Source organism: Odontesthes bonariensis, chromosome 23, assembly GCF_027942865.1.
Source record: "Odontesthes bonariensis isolate fOdoBon6 chromosome 23, fOdoBon6.hap1, whole genome shotgun sequence".
NCBI lineage: Eukaryota > Metazoa > Chordata > Actinopteri > Atheriniformes > Atherinopsidae > Odontesthes > Odontesthes bonariensis.
This window is the reverse complement of record NC_134528.1, coordinates 8,085,987-8,113,233: the sequence shown is the minus strand read 5'-3', so window position 1 is coordinate 8,113,233 and position 27,247 is coordinate 8,085,987. Positions and strand designations below refer to the sequence as shown.

The following is a 27,247-nucleotide window of genomic DNA, read 5'->3' as shown; positions in this document are numbered from 1 at the left end:
CCTCTTTTTTTGGCTTTTCAGCACCCGTCCCACCCAGCGCTGGCACATAATGTTTACAATATGTGGCTGGAAAGTCACATAAAGATAGCTGCTAACAATCTCCTAATTAGCACTAAACACAAAGTATAGATATGTGACAAATATGAACAAAGGGTATGATATTACTTTTTTTATGTTTAGCTATTTCAGAAAGTTTTTGATGATCATTATTGCCATACACACTGCTACACCATAGTGGTGCAGCATTATTCATTAACAAACATGGAGCAAATGTCATTTTGATGGCTAATTGGTTTGAAGTCAATTGAAAACTGAAGGAAAATGTTTCCCCAGCTAAAAATGATAAAAGGTCTTTATTCTTTTATGTTTTGCTTGAGCTTGTCATTAATTTCTAATTACAGAGTATTGCAGTATCCAGTAACACAGAACGTCGAAACTCGATGTCCCCGAGTGGCTTCAACTCCCCTGTGGACAGGTAAAGCTCCTTACTCTGCTCTTTAGCTTACAATCCATCGAGCATCAAATCCAGCACTCCCTTCCTCATTCAAGATAGAGACCTGAAAGTCAGTGTGGATCTTGAAGAAATGTCTTCCCTCTGTAACTCCTCCTCCTCCACATCTGTGGGGCTGAAACAACAAGCTTGGGGCAATCGACGGGCTCCTCTGTGTTTTTATTGCAGGGGGGCAGAACGGACCCTTGCAGCTTTCTATTTGACTGCGTCTCAGATGTTGTATAGAGCCTGTTTTCCATGTTGGTGGGATGGCTTTATTCTCAGCAGGAGAGCTGACAGTGGACGAGTAAATTATGTACATGTGTGTGTGCTGAAGGATTTATCTGAGTTAAATCTCTAAGAATGTCTTGTCATGCACAAATGGATATGCTTATTATCTGTTTTCATCATGTTTAGATATTATCACGATTGTTGTTTCATCAGTTAATAGTTATATCACTAAAGTTTAGAAAAAATTCTACTAAAACTCTGTTAAACTGACTGAAAAACTGTAAGTTGCAGACATAAACAGTCTAAATTTTGCTTAGATCATTTCAAACTTAGTTAACATGCTTATATAAAGAGAATTTAGTGTGTTTTTCATATTTGATTAGAATAATGATATTTTCCCTATTATGTAATGACTCGACACTATCGGACTCTTCCATCTTAGACTGAAACAAATGTCAAGCGTAGCTGAGTATTTGTTTCATAATTGAAGTGATCATGCACAATTAAGGATCCAAAACATACTCCCAGTAGGTTAGTTCCTCCTCTGAGAAAAGCCTCTGATTACCAATGAGCAGAACTGTGTGTCAGAAATCACATCAACCTTGTTTTATATTATCATATACCATATTCACATGTACTCAGTGTTGGAAGGGGGAAACAGGCTTTACTTTGACCTAAAGTTACCCATGAAGTGGAGGTTTTTAAATAGAGATGTGTGGACGCTGCCAACCAGTAGGCCTATAAATGTTTGCAGCCTGTTCTGGGGAGGTAGACGGAGGGGAGTCTGTAACCGCAGTGATCTAAAAAGACCCAGGAGATGCAATTAGGTGAACCAAAGGTTTTTATAAAATGTGCTCAGTGTTCTCCAGTTCTCTGATATCTTAAACATGCTCAATGTTCAAATACAACAGTTCACATGCTGCTTCCTCTTATAGAGCCTGAACAGACTGTTTCTAAACTGTATTGTTAAACTTGACTGTTAAACCCAAAGAGACATACCACTGTAACACATAAAGGCTTCATGTGATACTTTAAGCTGCTGTTTATTTGGTTACTCAATGATAATAGATGTTGATTTCTGCACCTCAGATGATTAACTGACATTAAATTGCAGTGTGAGGAATTTGCTTTTCACTAACCGGAAGCACGTGTATGATATTTCTTCACAGCTATGCCTCTGATGTAACCTCAGGCTTGAGTGATGGCTATGAAGGCCTGTCCGAGAAGAATGAGAAAACGGCAGCCAGACGAACTGCTGGAAAGCTTTTCAGGAGGAGGGCACGTTCGAGGCTTCGCATCACAGGGGTGCGATTCAGCAAATATTTTGTTTACAGCACTGGAACTGCATTTTTACCCATGATTAACAAATAAATCGACGTAGATTGATGAAATTAATTAGTGGACGCATTTATTTGATGAGTTTGTGGTAAAGCTCCTCCCTGGTTATTACATAACTATCGAGGAGCTTTAATAATTATGTAGTAGCTTTGCTGTTCTTATGAAAACGGCAACACATTACTCCTTAGATCAGGACATTCTGTGGTCTTTTAATGAGTGTGTTTTGACTGGTATAAATTTCATGCGTAATTACATGTACAAAGATTGTAAAGTACAATTTACACGCAGATACACAGCATGTTAGACTCACATTTATGTTCATGTTATATTTCCCTCCACACACATAAAAAGATGTATTGTTCCTCTTAACGTTTTAGAAGGTAAACAGACACCCTCCATTACCATTGATCCTCTCTGTCTCTGTAGCTCTCTGATAAAGTGGATCGAGTAGTTGAGTGTCAGCTGCAGACACACAACGACAAGATGGTGACCTTCAAATTTGATCTGGATGGAGATAACCCAGACGACATCGCTGCTGTCATGGTGAGCCAATTTTAGAGCTGAGTCACAGATCAAAGCAACGATGAGCAGGTCCCATGAGCTGGGAAGAAAAGATTTCTTTTGTTTTCATTGCAGTTATCCATTGTAGCTGTATTGATTTCTAGTGTAGTGATATTTGGCTTTGGATCAAAAACCCCTAAGAGATCAATTTTAGTTCAAAAGTGTTGAGTGCTGGCAGTTTAAACTCTGAGTATGTCCTGGAATCTAAGCAGACTTACGTTACATGTGCAGATCATATAATCCTGGTTGCACCGCAGGTAACTAAGTCAGAATTACCTACAGAACATATTAAACTTGCCTACCAACTACCACAGAAGCTAATGCTTTAGTAATACTGCTGCTCTTTTCCAACCAGGTTTAGGATTAAGGATACTTTTTTAAAAGGGAACTTTTAGTCTTGATGGAGCAATAAACAAATATTTTAAGGGTCAACTATGGAAAAAATGGTACTCTTTGAGATCTTCTCAGAACCTTCAATAATTTGTTCAAAAATAAACAAATGGATTCACCATGTCAGCTGATAAGTTTGGCAGATCTCAGCTGAACGCACACATGACTCATCCTGATCCAGCTAGCAGCTTTTTGTTTGTCAATCTTAACTGGAGCTGATAATTTTATCAAACATCCACAGAATTGTGTGACGCAGGTAAGCAACTCCATCTCTCCTGTTTATGTCTTCAAGCTTTTTTTGGGGGGGCGGGCTGTAACACAGTAAGTCTGTATGTGAACAAGGTGTGACGAAGTGTTGCAGCACTTTTTGTTCACTGAATGTGCTGTTTCCCTGACTCTAAAACACAGTGGGCTTTTGTTTACTGTGTCTTGGCACAGCAGGGGCACCTGGCATCACAACAGCCCTGTAGTCCTTAGCGCAGGGCTTTAAATGAGCTGAATTGTGCCATGCTTTCAGGAAAACATCACCCCGCCCCAAACCACAATTTATAGCAAAACTGCATGAATATGCAAGACTCATAAGCTCCGCTAAATGATTGCTGTATTGGGAGTTTTACATGAGTTTTACATTCGATGAATGGGAGGTGAGTGGATAGATTTTATACATAGACATACAAAAAAGTAAATCTGGCATAGACATTCTCAGGTGAAAAAGAAAGCATTTCCTCTCGCAGTTTAGAGCTTTTATATATTGGAACATGATCAAATAAATCATTTGGTCCTTACAAGGTCCTAAAATCAGGTAAATAGAGCCTCAGATGAACAACAAAATGTCATTACACTGTCACATTTTTTATTTAAAATAAGAAAAATACAGAAGCAGTGTAGTAAAATCTAAGTACACCCTTACTGCTTCCATAGGAATTATGAGGTGAAGTAGCAGTGAGGTGTGGAAGTATGAGCACCTCTATAAAAGCTGAAGTTTTGGCTCTTTGCCGGTCTGCAGCATTCAGGTGTGTGTTCACAGGATTCCAAGGATGAGAGATATCAGCAATGGTCTTAGAGAATGTTGCTGCCATCAATCAGAAAAAGACTAAAAGACCATTTCCAAATGATTTATAGTCCGTTATTATTATGGACTCCACATTGAGCCTATGATAATGAGTCCTCTTGGGAATAATCCAAAAGATTATTTGGCAGTATTTATCTACACAAACACCTCATGCCACCTTTTGGCTTGCTTTGCAGCCACAGCACCTGGACATCTTGCAGTCATTGAGTCGACCAAAAGTATTTCAGTCAAATTAGGTTATCTGTCTGACAGCTAAAGCCATACTGAAAAAATGCATTTTATACATTCATCAAAACAAATACAGTATATAAAGCATAGAGATTGAAATATTTCCTTCAAAGCGTGCACTTTTCCTTTGATTTGTGAGGCACATTTCAGTGCTGCTTACAAGGGATTATCATTACAAAGTAATCTATCTAAATACTTTCTCCACCTTTTGTCTTCAAGGTGCACAATGAATTCATCCTGCCATCGGAGAAGGAGGGCTTTATCCACCGCATGGGTGACATCATCAAACGGGCCGAGGCTCTGATGACCAAAGAACAGTCGCTCCACACCAGCGGGCACCGACTTGTCCAGCCTGCGTTTCACAGCGGGGTTAACTCACTGTCTTCCTCACAGGTTAGTTAGCAGAATCAGCTGCTCATTTCCAGTAAACTGCATCACAGCTAGCTGAGAACAAAGGAAGTAACTCATTGTATTGCGAGTGCTCTTTACGTGCGTTGTCAGATTGGTCATAATTTACATCAATTAGTGTGTATAGCATTGCTTATCTAAGACAGAGCTATAGATCTGATGTAAACGGAAAGCTTTAGCGTTTTGCTTCCTAAACCGGCAATAAAAAGAAACTTTAGAGGAGTGCTTTCCTCACCATCCACAATAAGAGACAGAAGGTAGAAGGTTATTTGTTCTCAAAGCCACCTGAAGTACAGCTTTTCCTTTCAGAAAAAGCTGTACTTCAGGTGGCATAAAACATAAAACATGTGAATTGTGGAACTATAACTCATGTCTTTTACATTTATTTGTTCCCGCAACCACAAATCCTTTCCAGTGTTTATAATGAACTTTCCAGCATATCTGCCAACAGTGAATGGGTAAAATAATTTATGTTTAGATGAACTAGGCCTTTATGAATCAAGCTGTAAAATGAGCTTTCAGGAAAAAAGCCTTGTCAAGGGCAGTGCCATCCCAAGATATGACCTAATGCCTTATCAGATACGATTTGTCAGTTTAAGGAAAAGTTCTGTTCTCCCAGATATGTTCCACTTTCCAGAGCACAAAGAACAAAATATTCCTGTGCACCGAGGTAAAAAATTATTTGAGATATAAAAAACGTTGTAGAAGAAAGTAAACTAACCTTTCATGTAAAGTCCGAGACATGAAAGAACAGTATCTACCTTGTTCATCGTGTGTCTGACCCCCTTGGTTGCACAATTACACTGAAGCACTTTGGAAAAATCTCTTCTGGCTTCACTCCAACACTTTGGATTATTGCAAAGATAGTTTCAACCAAGAACTGAAATGGCTGAACTCCTCAGCACTGTACAACCAAAAACCTAACAAGCAAACATGCTAAGTTATCTTTGGAGGAAACTTGACAAACCCAGATACTCATCTATCTATAGAAGTATCTCTGTGCAGGCTGTTGTGATTTGTAGGTAGGTCGCTATTTTGAGACTCTATTAATAAATTCTATAAATGGAGCTTGAATCCCTGGAAAGCCAAGCTTGTCTGACTGCTCCAGCTTTCTGCTAGTCACTGCTGAAAGAAAAAAAACAAACTGTCTGCAGCAAAAGCAGCTGCTGTGTCTCTGCACAGGTAAACTGGTTGCTGTGTTCCCTTTGTTTGTTTAGCATGTTAGTATGCTGATATTTGCCCATTAGAGCTGAAATAAAGCACAGCTGAGCCTCAAAAGCCAGCCTAAATGGCCGTTTAAATGTTTAAATGATTTAATGGCAATGCAGTCAGCATTACTGGAGACATTTAAATAAAAATTACAATTGTGGTTTTACCAAATCATTACTTTATGTAATCTTGCCATGGATCTGTTTACAAAATGTTGTGCCAGTCAGTCTATTTTGTAGACGTTGAGACATTTCACAAGAGAAGTGAAGACTTTTGCTCGCTGGTGGACCTGGAAGAAACACAAGGCAGTCATTAGATTACATCCTCAGGGAATCTTTATTGTCTGTTTAAAGTTCCAGGGCAATTCAGCTAAAAGTCGTTGAGGTAGACTGATCAGCCAACTGACAGACCTCCACTGGCATCCCTAGAGCCAGAGAAAAAGTCCTAGTTCCTCCACAGCTCTGCTTTTGTGGAATGAGCCGGATTGAAAGGAGTAGTTATAATGTTTTAAAAACTTCCCATAAAATGACCTCATATGGATTAAAAAAAAAAATAGTAATAGTTATATCAACAGGTTAATGACATGAGATTTAATATTGAAAGGCCTAAAGAAACTTTACTTTACTGCCCATCTATTACATGTTGTATTAGAGGTTTTGTCCCGGGGTCACCAGCATCACCCAGTGGTTTAGTGCCCTGCTTAGAGGATCAGGACAGGGATTTCACATGTCACAGTCTGCTTACAAGGCCTTACTACACAGCTTTGTTGTCTATTCAGAGAATGTTATCCTGCAGTCACCACCTTGGGCTTGGAGACAACAAATAACAAAAACATTCCATTAACAGTTATAGGTCTGTAATTTAAAAAGAAAAAGGAAAGATGTCCAGTCAGATGCAACAGGTGCTGAATATCATGTTCCTGAAATTAGGATTTAAAGTTTTGATAACCTTTCTGCAAAAGATTCTATTTTACAAGTAATTTCAGGTAAATCTCAATATTTTCAGTTGATTCATCAGTAGCTTCATAGAAATAGTACTGATACTGAAATAGAGCTACATTAGTATGAACACTTGCCAAATGTGCTCTTTTACAGCCTAATCTACACAGTCAGACCATGCCTCGAACACACTCGTCCTCTTCTCTGCCTGGTAAGTCTTGCGTGTTGTCAGTTTCTCTTAATCCACTCATTTAGATTTAATTAACTACTCACAACTTTACCCTTTGTGCTTTTCAACATTTAACTCAAATTCATCCAGTAAGATTAAGTGTGTGTTAACCGCATAGACGATTTCTCTCTCACAGCATGTCAAATGAACTTTCTGCATCTTTTTCGACTCTGCATGATCACTGTGTCGGTGGTCATGAATGAAAGTCCGCTCATGCATGTGTGTGTCTTGTCTTAGACTACAGTGTGGCTAACCCGAACATAGGGCTGCGTGGCTCACCCCCATGCCCCAATGGAGATGTCTTCAGTGCAGACATTACTTCACCCGGGCGACCTTTAATACGCTCGCAGTCTTTCCACAACGCCCCAGGTAAATACCCCTTAAACCTCCCTCTGGTCCCTACCTGAAGAGGCCTAGCATTGTTTACTGTTTCAGCACTCTGAAAAATTGTTGCAGTCCTTTGGCGAAGAATAAGTCAAAGCAAACCTCGGCTACCTCATAAGCACCCCCCCACCTCCCCTCCTCAGGGCCCATTCTCAGTATTGTTCAGACATTCACATGGCGCCATCCGCCATCCCCACACCTCAAAGCCTTCGTCTGTGTCTGCCTTGCTGCTGGGCCTCAGGGGTAATTACCTCACCTGAAGGGCGCTTTTTGGCTTTTAGGGAGCTGTGAATGCTGTCGCTGTAAAGCATGAGGTTTCTCCAGCTCTGCGATAGTCAGCAACATCTGTTTGCCAGCACAAACTCCTGCATAATTTCCAAGAATGTCTCCTCCCTGCCTCAAAGTCTCCCTCCCCATAGGAGAGGCATTTGAAGTCAATTTAATAACACAAATCCTCCAATTGCCCCCCCTCTGAACGTCCTCATCCCCTCTTGTCTTGTGTCCTTTCTCTGCTGGACATCTGCTTGCATGGTTGCTTTTGCAATGCTTCGTGGCCACAGGCCACTATTACAGAGTGTTCCCTAACTTGTGTTTCCATCAGCGTGGAAAAAGCAGAGGCTGCTTTGCATCATCAGCAAGAGGAGGTGTGGTTTATAACTGTGGAGCCATTGTTGAGGCATCCGAAACCATTCCCTGAGGAATGATAAAGAAATCCCGACTTCTTTAATCTCACAATCAGACCCAAGAAGTTGTGTACACACACGTGTGTTCCATTTAAACTTCCCTGAAATTTTATCCGTAAAAGCCTCACTTGCTCCATTGATGCTAACTCCCTCACAAAGGTTTCAAGCCCAGTGTGCAAGTGTCCTGCCCTACTAATTTAATTATGGTAGGATGCTGCTCGAAACAGAATGTCTTTGTTCATCATGGAAACTTATTATTCAAAAATACAGGAAAGATTTGTGCTACAAATTATGTGTATTTTGGCAGGAGGCTAGAGGAGAGAGAAAATCCTAACTTGTCTCTTAGGTTTAACCGTGTCCATACTCAAACTGTATAACATGAAGGCACAGTTAGTTTAGTTTACATTAGATTCAAGAAGACTGATTTTAAGCTGTTAATTAAAACTGTTTTTCTGTGTTTATTCTCCAGGTTCTCCCCTCCATTACCAGCAATACCACAACCCTGCATCTCTTCTGCCCCATCACCAACACTATCACTTACCCTACATGAACCACACTCACTTTCCGTTCCCATACCCAGGTTCTCCAGGTTCCCCAAAGCCAGCCCAGATCCATCCTCCCCTCACACGGGTAGCCAGTAACCCCTCTTTCCGCTCTGTTCCCTCCCCAACCCCCAGCTCTCCCAGTCCTCTAAGTGAGACCCCAAGCCCTAGCAACGAAAGTGTCACCATGTCCACACCTGCCCCTCAGCATGCCAACATGTGGCCCCCCCACACACAACCCTTATTTTCCTTAGCTAATGTAATCTCCATGGCTATGAGCATGGCTCAGTCTTTTATCCCTCCTGCAAACCTTACCACTCAAGGGATGCCGTCTTATCCAGGCTTCCACCCCCAGCTACAGAGTCACATGGCCCACCAGTCAGGTTACCCCTCCGTCTACCCACAACATTACCCGACTCCATCAATGGACACGTCATACCCTTCAGCAGGAATCCCAGTGCAGAACCTCTACCACAGCCCTGAGAATGTGCCTCAAATGGACGGAGTTGGCTTTCACCAGAGCAGTCAGCCACAGTGGCCTCCTCCCGTCTCTCCACCTTCCATGCCTTCCACTCCTCCACAGGCGACTCTGGAGTCTCTGCAGCAGGTTGGGTTCCCCGGTTCCCCCGTTCTGACCCAGGAGGACAGTTATGAGGCACCATGCTCAGCCCAAGTTCCATCCCAGGCTAAAATTAGATCTGAACTGTGCAAATCAAGCTCATCATCAGATCTTTCTCCATCGCCCCCAGTCAGCCCCGATAGCACTGTGAGTTGTCTATGATTACTTTTTTTTTTCTTCAAATATTAAAATTTCTTTCTGTGTGAGTGCTGATGGATTTATCATTGAGCCGCTCCACCAGCAGAAAATTATACAATCTCATAAAGTAATCAGCAATTTAGATTTTGTTCTATTTATAAACTCTCACTTGTTGTAGCTTTATTGATGTGAAACAGGGATGCACTCATTCCACTTTTTGTATTCTGTGAGTGTATCTGCTGATTTTTATTATCAGTCCATTTTTATAATTCTGTCCACTGCTCTGCAGGCAACTGATTTGAATTATTTTCTGAAAGCTAGACTTTGGTCTGTAATTTCTGTATCACAAAAGACACCCCTTTAATATCAGTTAAGCACTGAGACCAACATAATTTATCCCTTTTCTGTAGTTATCATCATTCAACAGTCAGTCACACCCAGTTGGACTTAAGATGAATACAAGCAGCCCAAAACTGAAACCCTCTTCCACTGAATCTGGTAAGTATTTCTGTTCTCCGCATCGTTAACACTTTAAATGTAGAGTGTTTCTTGCCAGAAGCTAGGAGACCTGGAAAATGACGTACTGTAAGCTGTATGTTTATGTTTATGTTTGCAGCTCAAACACACCCACATACACATGTGAATACACACAAATGTACCCATTTTTTCTTTTTTTAAAGACAAATGATGCATTCAGTCAAAATACAGGTTGATGTGTCTGTCACGGACAATTAGCTTTTTGAGTTGTTTTCACTTCTTTCCGTGTCTCTCCCTGGACATTATCACCGATTAATGGTGCCCCAGGATCTGTTGCATAATCCTGGGTCTGACTGTAATGTTCCATTCAATATGAACACAAACGTAGGTGTGATGCAGCCCGACCCACCGGCAGTGACCAATCAGTGAGCAGCTGTGCTCGTTACCGGCCTCTCCTCCAGTATCCACACCTGTCAGTATTTATACTCTTCTCAGAATCCCACATTCAACAGAGCTCCTCTGTTTCAGCGGGCACAGACTCACATGTTTTCTCTGTTTTCTGTAAGAAGGACCCTCAGTGGGCAAACTGAGGCACTGCAGAACATTAAAAACCCTTAATGCACCACAGATGTGAGTCACGTCTCAGACCGTGTTTGAATGTGACACTTTCCAATGAGGAACACAATTTTTAGGAAGTTATCAGGGAACAAATAAGAAACAAATTTTAGTAAGTAGTCAACAATTAGTTAATGGTAAGTTGGTTAAGAAACAAGTGCTTAAAGAACCAGATAAGACAATGAATATTAATATTATACATTGCAGTTGAGGATAAGATGGTGAATAATGATGATTTATTTGAGAAAAGATTGGGAGATCCTGTATTTTTTAATCTTTAGTCAGTAATTATGTAATTAAATTCTGTGATTTGATCAAATTGATAAGTTTTGTTATGACTGGTTCCTGATTAATTCAGCTGACGAACAGTATAGAACTCCTAATTATTCATCTGTTTCCTCTTACACGGACATTAGTCATGGTTGTAATGCTTCCCAATAAAATGTTACATAATTCTGAGTACAGTATTTGCTAAGTATTCCCTCTTTACTTCATTATCTTCTGATTGGTTACGATTCTTGTGTCTGGTGCATCACACCTGATGGCTGTGATTAAACGTTGTGAATGAATTTTTTTCCTTCTTTTTTTTATCTTTTTTTTAATATATATATAAATTCCAATAGTTGTGGGTTATCACAAATGAAAAGTAGACTTTACATTGTTTTCATCATGTAACAATGATGCGTTACTGGTAAAAGCTTTGTCAATGAAGATAAAATGGGCAGTTTTTAAGTACTAATTAATTGTTACTGTAATAATGAAACAGTTACTTCTCAGTATTGGTGATGCATCAGTTTGCATGATGAAAGAAAGACCAGAGGGGGAAAGAGTACTGAAAATTTGTACTCAAGTACAAGTACTGTTACATTGCTTAAATTGTACTCAATTACAAGTAAAAGTACTAGTGTTAAAAAAATACTTAAGTAAAAGTACTCTAGTACTAGACAATAATTCACACAGGCTCACCAGAACTGGACAATAGAAGATTGGAAAAACGTTGACGAGTCTCAATTTCAGTCGCAGTCGAATTAGTGGCAAAACGGAAAAAATTACATTTCCGATAGTTCCGCTAATGAGTTAAATTTTGGGTAGTGCAGGTATCGGGTTAATTTGTTTAATTTTGAGACCCCTGTGGGGGTTTAATTCAAAATCCAAATCAAATTTCCTTTTTCAAGCTGTATGACAGAGTCATTGAAGTCTTCCTGCATAAAGAGAGGAGGATGGATTTTGTCTATAAATAAATAGTCAGGAACTCTTGTGAGTATTATATATTTTATTTACATATAAACACATACATATAGATATTAAATTATAGATATAAATGATGAGTCGCTCTTAATATGCAAAATGCCTCTCATAATTCATTATTAGTAAGCTGATTGATGAATAAACATCCTGCCGCTGAATATGTGTTCAAAGAAAAATAAATCCGAAGGAAACCTGCAGAAGAAAGTCTTCTAACAGCCGTCTCTCTGTGTTTATTTGCATTTAGTGGTAACATTGATACATTAAGTACTAACTGTTGTTCAGATGTTGTATATTTTGCATTTAATGACTTGCTTCAAAATTAAAAACAAGAATTATTCCCAAAAACATGGAAAGTGTAATGTTAACAATAAACTATTAAGTCTTTATAGGCCATACTTGATAAATAAGATTCATGGAGGGGCGCCGGTCATGCGTCTGCATACCCTTCAGAAAGGAGGTAGTTGCGCCCCTGATTGGCCCGGGCGCGATCTGACAGCCAATAAGAATTTGCATTGGGAAGAAAAAAAAATCTGACGGTTTGAATATTAATTCAAATTGTGGGCGTACTCAGCAGCGACTTTTGGTTTTAAAAGTAGCAAAGTAGATTACATGGTATAAATTGTACTCAAGCATGAGTAAAATGACACACTTGAAAAAAATTAATTACAGTAATGTGAGTATTTGTAATTTGTTACTTCCACCCCTGAGAAAGACTAATGAATAGGTGCTCATAAAGTAATGAGTCAGTACTCAGTTACCTCCCAAAGAGTGGACTGAATTCAAGGTCTTACACCAGACAATTAGCACCCAGTATGATGGAAAACTTTGCTTTGAAGGGTAATTCATCAAAATATAATGATCAAGTAATGATGGACTACTTTGTAAGTACTCAGTATTACGTGTAATAGTCATTGGGGTGAGTAAACACAGTAACAAATGTTTAAGTAAAGAAGAGTCTTTACTAACCCATTGGTTAGTTCTGATGTAATACTTAAGATCAAAGCCTGGTCACTTCACAGAAAAACATCATTTAATCAGCACTCAAGCAGAGTAAAGCAAAGAGAGACACACACCTCCAAAAAAACCTCTGGATTGGGTGCAGAATTAAATGACAGTCAACACTGAAGAAGAACCAGTGTATGTGTGTGCCTGGAACAGATTATTTTTAAGGAGAATTTAAACCCCCCCAACATGAATATTTTACGAGCTCTATATCTAAGAGTGGGAATGTTGCTTTGCTTTAGCAAAAGGTAAAACCACAGGGCTTGATGTAACATTGTTTCTCATAGTATGGCAACATTCAGATGTATAAAGCTGGGTCCTAAGTGGACGGGTGATTGTGTCCACATTACGGGAAGCCAAGGTTCTGTTCTCTGGTAATTCATCATTGTTTATGAAACAGCACTCCAATAGTAACTCTGTACGGAAGTACTTATTAATGTTTAATCCATTATTTGATTTTCTGATTAGTTTATCCCTTGTGTCTTTAGTAAGTAATAATTGCCTAATTATTAGCTTTTGAGAACATGTTGGTTCGCTCTTTAGCTTATTTACTTTTTATTTTGGTTACACATAAACAGATCCTTGACCTGCATCACTGCATCACGTGTTTTCCTTGGTAACTGCTCATAATGTCTTGATCTTTATAGCTAACAATTAAGGTTCTATAGAGAGTATGCATGTACAGTATCAGATATTTATTTATGGATATACAAACAGAGTGAAACCTGTTTTAAATCGTTACCATTAAACAGGCAAGATTTTGATGAAACCCCATTATTGGGAATAAGCGAGGCTTGGTGTAGAAACGATCAGATTAGACAGCAGTCACTCAATGGCTCATAAATAATTATATGGATGTTTTGACTCCTTTGTCGACATTAAAAGTAAAAAGATCCTATAACTTCTATAATTCACGTTAATTTACAGCATTCATACTTTCAACCCTTTGCTCCTCTACATCACAGAAGTTCGTTCGTCACCAGTGACCGTCGGACGATTCCAGGTGACGCCCAGCCTGGACATATTTGAGCCCGATTTGCCAGTAGGCGCTGCACCTCCTGCACCACAACCGGCAGACAGCAACAGCACTGAGAGCAGCACAGAGGAGCAGGGGGAGTCCGAGACGAGCCTGGGTACCTCCCTCACCATGTCCCCTCCTCACCCACATGCACACAAAGGGTCAAACCTCCAGCAGGTCGACAGTAAGGCGGCATGGGCTGTGAGCCAGGAGCAGCCACGCCAGCAGGACAGAGATGAAGAGGAGGAGGTCATAGGGGAGCGGCAGAGGTCGAGGAAAAGAAGTCGGAGGAGGGCGTATAGCCTCAGCCTGTTGGGGACGTCGGCAGACAGCGGGCTCTCTGTGACGGCTGCAGAGATGGAGGGGAGGCTGTGGGACGGAGCGGCAGACAGTCCGCAGAACAGCAACGCCCTTCACCATTTATGGATGACGACATACAACCGCAACACACCTTACCTAAGCAGTGATGACTCTGACAGTGAGGATGAGGAGATGCTGGAGGAGCTCCAGGAGCTCCGAGAGAAGTAAGTGACACAACTGAACAAGTGCCGAAAACTGTATGTTAACAGAATACAGAGTTCAGTTTGAATAAAAAGAGGAAAATCACTGAACACGCTAACTGAATGAGATTACTGGTTTTCCTTCGAGCTTTCAAACTGCATTAAAGTTTCATGGAGAAAAACTCTCAGTCTCTACACACGTGGTGGACATGAACATGTGTACATGAACACATTTCTCAGGTTCTTGAACTTTACAGGAGTATGAAGCTACCATACACTTCCACTCCCGTACATTTCAGACTACACTACTACCACCACTGCATTTATTCGACAGCTTTACTTTCAGGGTGAATACTTTACACAATTTATAGTATAACCAGTTTTTTTTAAATATAACACATTGTGCAGGTTTATACCAGTTTTAAAAAAAATCCTATTTCATCTAATAAACCTAGAATTTGAGTAAAGAAAATGTATAAAGCCTCACATTTTCAGGGCACTTTTGAGGCATTCACTCACTAAAGAGGACCCCTAAAGTTGACACTTTCTTTACTTTTATCAGACATCTGATGGAGGTTCAGGCTCTGCAGGCGGCCCAGAAGAAAGAGATAGAGGAACTTTATGAGAAGATGGGGAAGGTTCCCCCACCAGGGATCGTCTCTCCTGCTGCTATGCTGTCCTGCCGGCAGCGCCGTCTGTCCAAGGGAACCGGTTTCCCGCCATCTCGCAGAAACAGTCTGCAACGCTTGGACTTGTTGCCACTGCAAGGTGACAAAGAAAAACCTGTTTCCTTTGACTCAGTCAAATGCCTGCTGACTGCTTTTTATTTTATTTTGTTGAAGTATTTGACATTTTCTGCCACATTTTTTTCAAGGTATCATCAGGAGAAACTCTATCGGGAGCAGCAGCAGCGGCGGCTCACAGGACAAACACAGCAAAGGTGTCACCTTTGCCACCGACATAAGTAGAATGGTGAGTTAACAGTGGATTAAAAAACTTTATTTGCCTCCGTATTGAACACAACAAAAGTGCATTGCTCTTCATTCTGTGTTTTTCTTTTCCATAGTAAGAAACTCTCAGCCAAGCACGCTGTATATCAGGACTACCTCATCTGAAGTGACTGCAAGTGGTCAAAACTCTCCAGTAGGAGGATGGCTTTCACCCTTTCACTGGCACACCAATCAGCAAACTGCTTCCCTTTGTCAGTGGTCGCTTACCTCAAACTATAGAAACTGACATCAGTGAAGCTGGATTAACTCAGAGCGTCCAGCTTTCAGCCCTTCCTCAGATCTGGTGGCAACTGAAGCACAGGGCACCAACTGCTCTGGTTCATGTTAATAGCGACATTTTATTCTCTCTTGTAAATAAATAAAAAAAGTCAGGCCCTAACGGTTCAGACCCAACAATCTTGCCACAGTACTCTGCAGAATTTCTATGAATTGTTTTCTCTGAGCAATGCATTGACGCGGTCAAGCGATGGTACAAAGTGCTGCTGAATTGTGTCACTTAACCATTAAATTGACCCAGAATGACAATAGTTGATGTTTTCCTGCTTGTTTGACCTGATGCTGTTAATCAATCTTAGCACAGTAATGTGAACCACGGTGGTGCGCTCATGCTTTTATTTACAGTTGTTATAGTTTAGTGATATCTCAGCAGTCAATTTATTTTCATTCAGTCGGCCTGTGATTTGGGGGGGGGGGGCTGATGAGAACAGTTAAGACGCTTCTTACACTTAAATTTCTTTAATCAAAACAAGCGTTGTAGTCTGACTTTGGTTCATTGAACTATTTGGCAGAATAAAATACATTCTTATATCCTACTGTGCAGCAGTGCACCTATGCATTATGAAGATTTGACGCTTCAGAGAAAAATACCGCACAGCTATTAGAAAAAAGATCTGGTTTTCATGCTATTACATGGGAAGAATTGTGGAAATGGTACTGAAGTGTGAAAAACATGCATATTTTTTTTTTAACATTGTATAGCTGGTTTCGAATGGGGTGGGGGGGGACTTCACATCTTCATATTTAACAGTTGTGAGACCCACTTTAGATTTTAGACTACTGGCTTTCCTGTTCACTGTACATGTGTATATAACTGAATGGATTTATAGATAATGTTTACAAGTTATATGTAAACTAAATATTTCTGTTACCTTCATTTTTCAAGCAAAAACAATATTCGTCTCTTGTTCCATAGATCAAGCACCTTGTGGACTTCAGTGAAATCTAATTTAGTTCTATCATTTAACAGATTTGTTGAGAAAACTGTCCGTTCAAGGAATAGCATTTTTTTTTTTTTCTGTCATCTCTCCACAAGGGAGGTGTTTTATTCTTCAGTTCTGGTCTGATCCCAGTATCTCAGACTGGATCACTATAATGATCACCTGTCCCCCCACAGTTCTGGCCACATTTAGGAGCGTAGACAGATAAGTCCAAGCTGTGAATCTGTAGCTGTTGCCTTATAAAATATCCACCACGCACACCGAGTTTTGACGGTCAAACTCCTGGATTATTCATCATGTATTCAAGGAAATTCCAGTTCAAAATTTTTGAAGTTTAATATATAATTGTATTGCTTTCTGAAGCTGCTGTCCTGCCAAGCTGAATCTGTGCCTTTCCCTTACAATGTCTTACTTTATATTTTTATTCAAGATTTGGTGGCTAGATCAGATTCCATATATTAAATTTTGAAAGAAATAAATGCAAACGTAAATACCACAGCTCTTTTGTCATGTTTACTTCTTCACTCTGCATGTTTTACTTACATAAACAATAACTTTGAAAGACTGTACATTACTTAGAATCCAGTACATGAGATTTTTATTATATAAATCAACACTTCATCAGCATAAATAAGATTTCACCACATTAATTACTGTGTCTTTTGTTAAGAGTCGCTGGCATTCTCTTTTGTTGAAGGCCACTGTAGATTTAATATCACTAGCTGACTGCTACTGTGTTTTTTACGGTATCCCCCTCGTACTGTGTGCACCATACATGATAAGAGCTGGAAACTTCAGGTTTGGGGTGGTAAAAGAGCTCCAATTTAGGCCTTTTATGTAGCATTAAAAAGGCCATGTTGAGGTCAGTGGGTTAGTCCATTCCACTGAGAGGAAGCTTATTAAAGATCAAGACATGTCAACAAAAGTCAACAGAAGAACCACACAATCCAACAATCAAGACGAAACAAAGTCCAGTTCTATCTCAAAATAAAAAAAACAAACAAAAAAAAACAGCAGCCAGTCATGGAATAGGAGTCAGTGGCATCATCAGTCCCTCCTGGTTTAAATGCAGGACAAACACACAGTCCATCAACAGGCAGGCGGCACATTCATCTCAGTTGGCACCAGACTTTGGTCCCTGCAGTCTTGCTTGCTTGGCCTCCTCATCCATCTCATCCATGATCCGTTCCTGGGAGACCGAATAAAATGTGTAGCCGTCTGATTTGGGAGCAAACGGTTAGGGCGAATATTTGAAAAAGGGAGGAAAACATACACGACAGAGGAGCGATGCAAGCAGAGTGTCAGACGTGTTTACACCAAGAAACAGCAGAGAAAGTAGAGTACAATTAGAGGCAGAACAAAATGACTTTTGCATGATGGTTAGAACACTCATATAAAAAAGACACCTAACTTCAGTCAGTGTGATGATCTATAGTTAGAGTTTTCCTGGCTGTTTAATGTGACCACCATCCTCCTCTCAGTATACACTTACAGGAAAAGAATCGAGTTATGTCCAACACTTTTAACTTTCTCTGTGGGTGATCATCGCACATCTAAGCACAGCTAATTCACTGCACAGATGTTATCTTTAAGTTACTTGAATGGTAATTTTCTCAGATGATGCTGCGGTTATAACATCTCACAATCTATTTGAGCAGAGAAGCAGAAATGATTCAGGCAAACACAAGTTTACATGTCATCCTTAAGGGCTGATATTCGATCCGTTTAGTCTGACAAAAGAAAAATTCAATGAAAGCGACTTTATTCAGAATTCAGTTGTATTATCTCAGAAGGAGCTCTGGAGCATGCACATTTGAGTCTGGTTGAGAGTGCACCTGCAGGAGCGATTTAATCCCAAACCACATTATCTGGATGTCAAAGGTTTTGAAAAGCTCAATTTTGTATGATTTTTCATCAGACTGACAAGTTTATATGCATTTCAAAATTCCTGTTTTAATCAGACTAACACCTTTTTTTCTTTTCTTGGATCATTTAAATGTCCCCACTGTCACTCTGTAAATGCATTGCATTACACTGGGAATCTCAATATTTTGTCTACTCCTATTAATATGTAATAATAGATCATTTCTACTTGCAAAATACTGACTAAACAAAATTCTAATGTCATAAGTCAAAAAGTCAAAAGTGAAATTATTGGAGAACACAAAGGCATATTATATCATTGGGCTTTAGTGTATTGAAGAGTATTAAATGTAGACGGATAAAGGGATGAGCTTATATATATTTTTTTGTATCTTTTTCTGATTATGGCAGGTTAAGTCAGAAGCTTAGATGTTCAACCAGAGATTTGTTTTAACATTACACAATATTTTGGTTTTTATGTGGCCCTGCCCACATTTTTTCCTCTTAAAAGAAGCTGTTTGCATAAAATTCCAAATAAAACATCTTCATTTCAACATTCCACATGCTGCCTTTGCACTGTTTTCTCATCGTACTCTGTTTTAAATGATATTTTACACAACACCTTAACTTTACAGGAAAAAGAAAGGATATGCTTCCTGATATGCAATTTAACTAATGCGTTCAGGAAACACATTTCATAACAACTGGAAGCCATCGTCACGGCTCACTTACTTGGAAATAAGATAATAAAATAAGAGAAATCGGAGCAGCTTTAACAGGAATCAAAACAGCAGTGACTAACCACCAATGCTAATCTGTCGGTTACCTTCAACGTAAACCCTTGCAGCTAGTTTAGCTAATTGACTTTAAATTAAAGTTTGCTAAATCTGTCAACCATACAATAATCTTTAAGCCCGAAAGGTTATAAATGCTGCAGTCTCTGCTAAATAAACGTTGGTTTCCCTTTTATTTAATTTGAACTAACGTCTGGAGCTACAGGGTAACTTTAGCATGCTAAGCTAACGTTACATAGTTCACCTTGCGTATACATTAGTGTGCATGGCAAGGATACAGATTCCCACCACGAGCGCTCCGATGGCGAGTCCCGTCACAACGTTTCGCGTCCGGAGCTTTGATGTTTTCTTCTTCCACTGTTCAAGCTCTACTTGTCTGATGAAATGCATCTGTTCGCGTGAAAGACTTTCTTTAATCGGATCTATCCTGGAAGCAAAGGGAGCATCAGACTTCGGAGGCGTCTTGTCAGCCATGTCTGCTGTCAGTGTAGAAAGAGAGGCTGTTTCACAACTGTTAAAAGTATCGCTAACTTTCAAATGATCTACTAAACTGTCGGTGTCTAAACCCGGCTTAGGTAGCCCAACTGTGTGTTGTCAGATCTGTGGTAAGCGCAATGGGCGTGTTACACAAACGGGATAAAATTGTGCAACATTCAAATGTGCCCCGGCGAACTTTTGGTTCCTATCAGATAAACGTCCTGGGTTAAAACCGTGGAAATAGCGCCATCTCTCGGATAATATTAGTAATATAATTGTCAGAGGGCTATTTATTATTGGGTTTCTTATTTATTTTGACAAAACTAAACACAATTTATGTTGAGTTATTTATTGAATTAAGTTCAGTGTCAACGGAAGGCTAACGTTAACGTTAGTTGCTGTTGCGAAATGGCGAAAAGATTACTCTGTTCTCCACGCCAAGCCAACGGTGTAAACCTAAAGTTTCGGCAAGCCCCATTTGACCTTCTCAACGATTTTCTTATCAATTCCAACCAAAGAAACAAGGATAACCTCAATAGTTTACCAATATGCAGCGGAAGATTTAAAGAGAAAAGGCTGGTTGGTGAGTAAGTTTTCCTTTTAAAATGTCTCAATTCCCTATGAGCTTGTTACTGTATCACATAAAGCTGCGCCAATTTCGGTAGATATAAGATAAAAATGGTCATTTCCCCCACAGCTGCATACTTTTAACGATTGAATTGATTTAAAACGAGGCCATATTTTTTTGTTAGCTACATTTACAGCTGTATACTGGATGTTGTAATTCTCTTAATTTGAATAAAACTGTCCTCTTTCATCAAACATTGACTAAGCAGTGGTTAAAGGTACCATAACTCACTTAAATACAGCTTAGAGGTATCTGTACTTTACTTGAGTACTGTTATTTACATTACATGAAGCTTTATAAAAAAACCTCTCCCACTACCTTTAAGAAGCAAAAGCGTGACAGTTTTAGGGTTAACTTGAGAGTTGAAGATTTTACTTGGTGACTCATCTTTAATGCGTGAGGAAGTAAAACACCAGTTTTTTTTTTTTGGTGATAAATAAAGTGTAGTCATGCTCATTTGTTAAGCCTGTATTTAAGTAAATAAAGCTAAATCCGTCTTGCAGTGCTGTGACTAATATACGCAGGGCTTCCTCTGAATGTCCCTATGAGGTTCCTTGTGTCATTGTACCCTGTCATCACTCCAAAGTCTCCTTAAGGCGCCTTTAATTTGGAGCCCTGTCATTATAAAAAGGTCAGCTTTCAGTATAAACTCCTCAAGGGAGCAGAGTCTATTTCTCTCAACACAGCGGAGCCTGAAAGACAATACAGTGTTAATGTATTTCAGTGGGCATCTGCATGTTTCTTTGCTGTGCAGAAGTTAGCGCTCCACAATCACTAGTAGCTCGACCTGTTCCTCTGACAGAACCGAGTGGGCTTTCACATGAACACTTAAATTACTTTAAAGCAGACCACGCCACATTTGGTGGTGCCAAGTTTTGATGGTGAAGTTGTGATTGGTCAGTGAGACAGTGGTTACTTGCACACCTCTTAGCTGTTACTCTGTGCAAAAATAAGTCTTTTAAAAAAAGAGAGGAGCATCAGTATTATACATCATTCCTAAAGAATGATGCCATTATTTTCTTCTCTTCTTTTTAATTGACGATCTGTGTGCCTCTGTATCATTTGCTTCATCATCTACAGGATGATGCTCCTTGATATGCAACTTATTGGTGGTTTATCTCCAAAATATCTATTATAATATCTATTTGAAGAGCTTATAAATAGCAGAGAGTAACCAGGAAGTCTTGAATATAACAGACCTACATGCCTCCTCTACAGTGTCACCCACTGTAGCATAGGATTCCCTAAACATATGTGCAGCCTTTGTTTAAATTTAGTTGATTATCTTAGGTTTGACTGTCATCTTACATTCTTCTTGTGTTTTTTAGAATACATCTTCCTGATCACTCGAGAGCTTAGACTTGACCCTCTGGTTGGATACCATGCCATTGAGTTGCTGCAAAGGTAAAAATCAGCATCTCCTTCTGCTCTTCCTGCCATGCTGGTATATATGTATGTTGTGCGAGCCAAGCCTTATCCATCTCTCCCAGGTTCATGGTCAAGCACCTTTGGGACTTGCTCACCACACCAACACCTCAAGGTGCAGCTGCTGCTGAGCCCAGAAGTTATGAGGACGTTATTTTCGACAAACTCAAGGAGAAGTTCCCTCTCATCCTCTTCTCCTGTGTGCAGCTTGCAAACAAACTGTCTTTGCATTGTCATGTAAGTTCTGCCATGCCAGCCATCAATAACCGTCAGTACCCTGCAATTTGAATTAATCTCCTATAATTTTCTTTTTTTCTCCAGATGATCGACAGCAGTACTGCTGTGCGCTTCCTACATTCAGTCGGCCTCAGTGTTTCCAAACAGACTCTCCTGGAATCAGAACTGATGGTCTTTAAAACACTTGAATTCAATCTAAATGTCCTGAATCCAATGACATATGTGGAAATACTTCTAGAGGTGCTCGGTAAGATGCCTTGTAAACACAGAGCAACTTATTCCACATTATTTATATAGATTAATCTGCTTTCTTTATGTAATGATTGTATTTATTTAGTAAAATGACTGATTTTTAGTTTGTTAATTAAACTTTTGCAGGACACAATGAGCCGTCCATCCCTGTAGAGCGTATTTATAATCTGTGCCACCCAGTCCTCCAGTTCATCAGCCTGCAGAGGACTGCTATCTATGACGCCTTGTTAAGGATTACCGCTCAGTGCGTCTGCCCATCAAGGGAACAGAGGTATTACATTTCACTTTGAGGCACAGTCAGGGATGTTTTGGAACAGGTGGTTACTTTATACATGCTTCCATGAGGTGACATTATTAGACAGCATGGCATAAATTTCCATTGCTATGCAGATGATGCTCAGCTGTACTTATCTATGAAACCAGATGAAACCAATAGGTTGGTCAGACTACAAGCATGTCTTAAAGACATAAAGAACTGGATGACTCACAACTGCCTGCTTCTAAATTCAGACAAAACTGAAGTCGTTATCTTTGGACCTGAGCGCTTCAGGGAGAAATTGTCTTGCTATATAGTTACTCGATGGTATTTCCTTGGTTTCTCGTACAACAGTGAGGAACCTTGGAGTTATTTTTGACCAGAATTGATCATTGGACTCGCATATAAAACAGGTTTCGAGGACTGCCTTCTTTCACCTTCGTATTATTGTTAAAATCAGGAACATCTTGTCTCAGAGTGATGCAGAAAAAATGCTTCATGCATTTGTTACTTCAAGATTGGACGACTGTAATTCTTTATATTGGGCTGTCCCACATATTCTCTGAAAAGCCTTCAGCTGATCCAAAATGCTGCAGCCAGATTTCTGATGAGAACTAACAGGAGAGAATAGAATTTAAGATTCTTCTCCTTACCTATAAAGCTCTTAATGACCGAGCTCATCATATCTTAAAGATCTCTTTATAAGATGTTTTCCTAACAGAGCACTCCGCTCCCAAACTGCAGGTCTACTTGAGGTTCCCAGAGTTTCTAAAAGCAGAATGGGAGGCAGAGCCTTCAGTTATCTCTATATGAATGAATTGGATTATTTAGAAATTAATTATGATTTCAATGAATTGAACTCCAATTGGCTTTAATTTGACTATATTATTTAGGTGCCTTGAGATGACATTTGTTGTAATTTGGCGCTATATAAATAAACTGAATTTAATTTAATTGTAAGGGTAGAGTGGACAGGCTGCTTGACTGGCAAAGAAGAAGACTACAACCATCTTGTTGTTTCTACAACATGTTTGCCCATGAGGTTAAATTATGGCAGAGAATTTTGTTGAGGTACATTGTTAAACCTCTAGTTTTGTGTGTGTGTCTTCCCTGTGTTCAGAGCTTAGTTTTTCTCCAACTTCTGAAGGACACCTATAGTGCTTTAGTAGCTTTACGCTCCACCATGTGCATCAGCTACTTGCTGATTTTGTCTGCGCATTGTGACATTGAAGTTCTGCTCAGCAAGTCAGCAGCTGTTTTCAGCTGAGAGCAGCTGCTGTGAGAGCAGAGAGGGTGGAGAAAAAGATAGATAAACAAATAAAACTCAGAAAACTTTGCAGGTCATAAAACAGAAAAAGTTAGGCGTAACATGTTGTAAATCCCCACCATAAAAAACAAACCTGCAGAATCTAAGTCATAAAATGAACAGTTTGACCTCAATTTGTTTGGGTAGATTTCTTTGTCTCACATTATAGTTACTTTTAAATCTGGGTAATTTAAACTTGTGATTCCACAGGCATAAAATGCAGTTGGAAAGATGGGAGAACATCCCAGTGAATGCCTAGCAGTTACTCCCTTGAAGTTATTTTGATCGTACAATTAAACATTGTGGTGAACAGTGGCTCGATCTCTGTGGAGGTCAGGGAGACAACTTTTTCTCTCTATCTTTAATTATGCACAAATCATCTTGCTGTAAATGGAAATGTATGAAGTTACACATGGATTGTCATCAACCCAACAACTCAGTGCAACAGAACACCTATCACATGTCAGCTAAAGCCCATTAGCTTTCCTGCTACTCTCCTAAAACTACTTTCACTTGCTCATACGCCATTTTTTCTTTTGTAAAATTCAAATGATATGTGTAGTTTACTGTATCTCTTTCCAAGTGTACACCGAGATGCTCTTTTTCATTAAAACACAATCATTTAATCAGTTCTTGATATAAAAGTGTTACATTGATCTGCTTAAATACAGCATTTATCATCTCTAAAAACCAGGGAGATGTTTGTGTCAGTGACTGAAGACTACATGCTTCTTGGTGTTGGTGTCATCGCTGTGGCTACATTCATTCACTATGTCAGAAAATGGGAACAGGTAAAAACACTTCACAATCACCAAATTGATCCAAGCTAAAGTGTTTCATTAATCTCCCATAAATGCTCTCATGCTACACAAACTGCTTTTGATCGCTCTTTCTTTGCTAATGTTGCAGGTAGTCGGTGAACTGAGCAACATCACAGGAATCACAAGGAAGAGCATCAGTGATTTCGCTCATGTGACATTAGTGCACATTGTAAGCAGCACTTCTCCTGAAGCACAAACTGGAGTTTTGAGAAGTCAGCCACTTCTTTAAGTTTTAAGGTTAAGTTTGTAGATGTTGGTGCAGAACACGCACCGTGCAGTTCAGAAGAAGGACGTTTCGTTACATTATTTTAACATGTTTGAGATAATAAAACTGTGAATTCTGTCAAACAAATTCATAATGACATTTCAGATGTTCAAATATGGTTAAAATGTTGATGTATTTTCTAGATTTATCACAGTTTTAGTTTAGTAATTAAAGCTTTGCACCAAGAGTAACTTAATATTTCTATGTGCTATATTTATCCACTTCATTGAATTAAATGCATTGAAATTTATTGTAACACTCTTGAGTTCTGTACAGAATCAACATGTAGACGCAGGGAGGCGAGCAGAGGATCAAGTGTCCAGTGTCCCTTGGAGTAGTCTTGCTTGTCTGTATCTCATTCGGGGGAGAACCGATGTCCAAACCTGAAGACAGAAATTAATAACCCATCAGAATAATCAATAAGCAACTGGAGTTGTTCTTGTGGCTACATTATGTAACTGAGACATTGTTGTCCAGGTATCTCATCTCCAAATTTCTCTCTGATAAATGGGTACTGAGAGGATTTTAAAGGTTTTTAAATACTATGGGTTGGGCCAGCCTCCAATATGCATTTTCTGAAACAATATGTTGAATGACTAAGTGAAAGAATAAAAAGCTTCAAGAGCAAAGTGTTACCCCGGAGACTCGATAGGGTGGTAAAGGTGGTAAAGGTGATAAAGGTGGTAAAGGTGATAAAGGATCCAGAAGCATTAAACTGAGGCTCAACATTTGAATTCTTTCCTGCAAACGATTCAACTCAACAACGGGATCCACCTAAAAACAGTGAGACCATGCAAAGTTAAGGAACATAAACGTGACTCTTTAGTTGATATGTTTTTACACTTTTTGTGATGCTTTTTCATACCGGTTGACGGTAATGTCTTTGGTAGAAGTCGTCCAAGTCAAATGTTTTTGGGTCCAGTTTTAGCGTTCCTCTGCAAATTTCACATCTTTCGACGACACTGTGAAGGGATCCTGGGAAAGTGGATACAGTATATGCCTTAAAAACATGCTCACTGACTTTTCCTACTCGATTACTCTTTTGTAATCGAGTATATATATAACTTCTTCTCCTGACCTGACTCAGTTCTGGTCTGGATCCACTTTTTCAGACAGTCAAAGTGAATGAATTTCAGACTTCCCGAACAAAGGCAGGGTGACAGCAGCGGGTTGGCTGGTGAAGTGTCGCCGCAGTGGCAGATCCGACACTGGCCGCCCTCCTCATGTGACAAATCGCCTGATAACCTTCACATAACGGGAGACAATCGAGTTCTAATTGTTACATTTTGTATATTTGAATCAGAATAATGTCTGTAGTTCAACTTATAAATGATGAATCATTTGAATGGGGAGTTTAGAACAACTGTGCCTGCAATAATTCATTTTAATACCATCATCTTTAGCTCACCAGCTGGTTAATTTGTGATCTAGACATAAAAGGAGACAATATTGTCTAATAGTAGTCAAAAATGAGAGGCTGACCACCTCTCAGCTTCAACAACAACTCAAATAAGGCACAACTGTGCACTGTTGATATCTGATAACTATTAAAGAAAAGCCCCGTGATTTTTCCTCTGATAAAGGTATAATTAACTTCTATCTACAAAACACGCCTTGTTATTTCAAGATATTAAGATCCCACTTTGCGTTGAGGTAATTACAAAAGAATAATTTCAATCATGGCCCATCTCCGCTTCCGTAGAATAATAAGCTGCCTGGACAAAAATGATGGTAATTATTGTCTTTGGATGAAAACATAACCTCATCTTTTGCAGTATCCAGCTTAAAAGTTGAGACTTTTACATGGCAAAAAGAACCTGCTGGGTAACCAAAAATCTGGTAGCAAGAAATCAGTAACTGAAAAACATTCTCACCTTTCTTTTGGTCCATGTTGAGTGTCTCTGTTGCAGTCTTGTAGAGACTGTAGTGATTGACACTCTTGAGTATATGCCATCTCTGTCACACGTGTCATCAAATCCTCTGAGGTGTCACTAGCACATGTACCACAGACCCGAGCAGAGGGCTGCAGTGTGTCTTTGGCACTGGTTCTTCGCCACAAAGTGCTCACCTCCACGTCGACTGCAAAAGCCTGACTTTGAGAGAAGCTGGGCTCGGATGTAGAGGAAGGGTATTGCTCTGTTAAAGCCAAAAAGCCCATGTTGGCTCTGTCAGTGCTGGGTGGCACTGATGTCACACAAGGTGACCTTGCTTGCTTCAGGCTTGGAGTAAGACTGCATCCATCACTTCTAACAGGTGCTCCACTTGAAACTGCTGATACGTTTAAGTGTCGAGTGAAAGACTGAGGCTGATGTGAGCTGCGATAGAGGTTATTGGAAGCTAAACTTGACTGGCAAACTGTCCTTGGAAAGGCCACCA

At 39.7% G+C, this 27,247-nt stretch overlaps 3 protein-coding genes across 4 annotated transcripts in view; 2 read left to right on the top strand and 1 right to left on the bottom strand.

Annotated features, from left to right (window-relative positions):
* wnk4a (WNK lysine deficient protein kinase 4a) overlaps positions 1–17,043 on the top strand; it is a 43,958-nt gene extending 26,915 nt beyond the window's left edge. Inside the window, exons 10-21 of one of the 2 annotated variants that reach the window (XM_075457983.1) lie at positions 402–475; positions 1,891–2,026; positions 2,486–2,602; positions 4,530–4,703; positions 7,022–7,076; positions 7,332–7,463; positions 8,631–9,469; positions 9,871–9,958; positions 13,768–14,344; positions 14,883–15,088; positions 15,195–15,292; positions 15,387–17,043. In XM_075457983.1, coding sequence (XP_075314098.1) covers positions 402–475; positions 1,891–2,026; positions 2,486–2,602; positions 4,530–4,703; positions 7,022–7,076; positions 7,332–7,463; positions 8,631–9,469; positions 9,871–9,958; positions 13,768–14,344; positions 14,883–15,088; positions 15,195–15,292; positions 15,387–15,389 — 2,499 coding nt within the window. In that variant the 3' untranslated portion in view covers positions 15,390–17,043. The remainder of the gene's footprint in view (positions 1–401; positions 476–1,890; positions 2,027–2,485; positions 2,603–4,529; positions 4,704–7,021; positions 7,077–7,331; positions 7,464–8,630; positions 9,470–9,870; positions 9,959–13,767; positions 14,345–14,882; positions 15,089–15,194; positions 15,293–15,386) is intronic. The other variant, XM_075457984.1, reaches the window with a different exon arrangement.
* A 4-nt stretch (positions 17,044–17,047) lies between these two features.
* On the bottom strand, positions 17,048–19,777 carry coa3a (cytochrome C oxidase assembly factor 3a). The gene is made up of 2 exons (XM_075457985.1): positions 19,483–19,777; positions 17,048–17,765 (listed from the first exon to the last, which is right to left on the bottom strand). Exons 1-2 carry the CDS (start codon positions 19,676–19,678, stop codon positions 17,662–17,664), a joined length of 300 nt encoding a protein of 99 aa, XP_075314100.1. The 5' UTR covers positions 19,679–19,777; the 3' UTR covers positions 17,048–17,661.
* A 312-nt stretch (positions 19,778–20,089) lies between these two features.
* Positions 20,090–24,835, top strand: cntd1 (cyclin N-terminal domain containing 1). The gene is made up of 7 exons (XM_075458224.1): positions 20,090–20,264; positions 21,638–21,713; positions 21,800–21,971; positions 22,056–22,218; positions 22,350–22,494; positions 24,480–24,576; positions 24,695–24,835. Exons 1-7 carry the CDS (start codon positions 20,090–20,092, stop codon positions 24,833–24,835), a joined length of 969 nt encoding a protein of 322 aa, XP_075314339.1.
* Positions 24,836–27,247: the final 2,412 nt, after the last annotated feature.

What these genes read in the sequence shown, in the direction of transcription:
- cntd1 (XM_075458224.1), top strand. Translation starts at nt 20,090, where the DNA reads ATGGCGAAAAGATTACTCTGTTCTCCACGCCAAGCCAACGGTGTAAAC. An exon ending in TAAAGAGAAAAGGCTGGTTG is followed by an intron (nt 20,265 to 21,637) that starts GTGAGTAAGTTT and finishes TGTGTTTTTTAG; the next exon opens with AATACATCTTCCTGATCACT. An exon ending in AACTGTCTTTGCATTGTCAT is followed by an intron (nt 21,972 to 22,055) that starts GTAAGTTCTGCC and finishes TTTTTTCTCCAG; the next exon opens with ATGATCGACAGCAGTACTGC.
- coa3a (XM_075457985.1), bottom strand. Translation starts at nt 19,678, where the DNA reads ATGGCTGACAAGACGCCTCCGAAGTCTGATGCTCCCTTTGCTTCCAGG. An exon ending in AGCGCTCGTGGTGGGAATCT is followed by an intron (nt 17,766 to 19,482) that starts GTATCCTTGCCA and finishes CTCCCAAATCAG; the next exon opens with ACGGCTACACATTTTATTCG.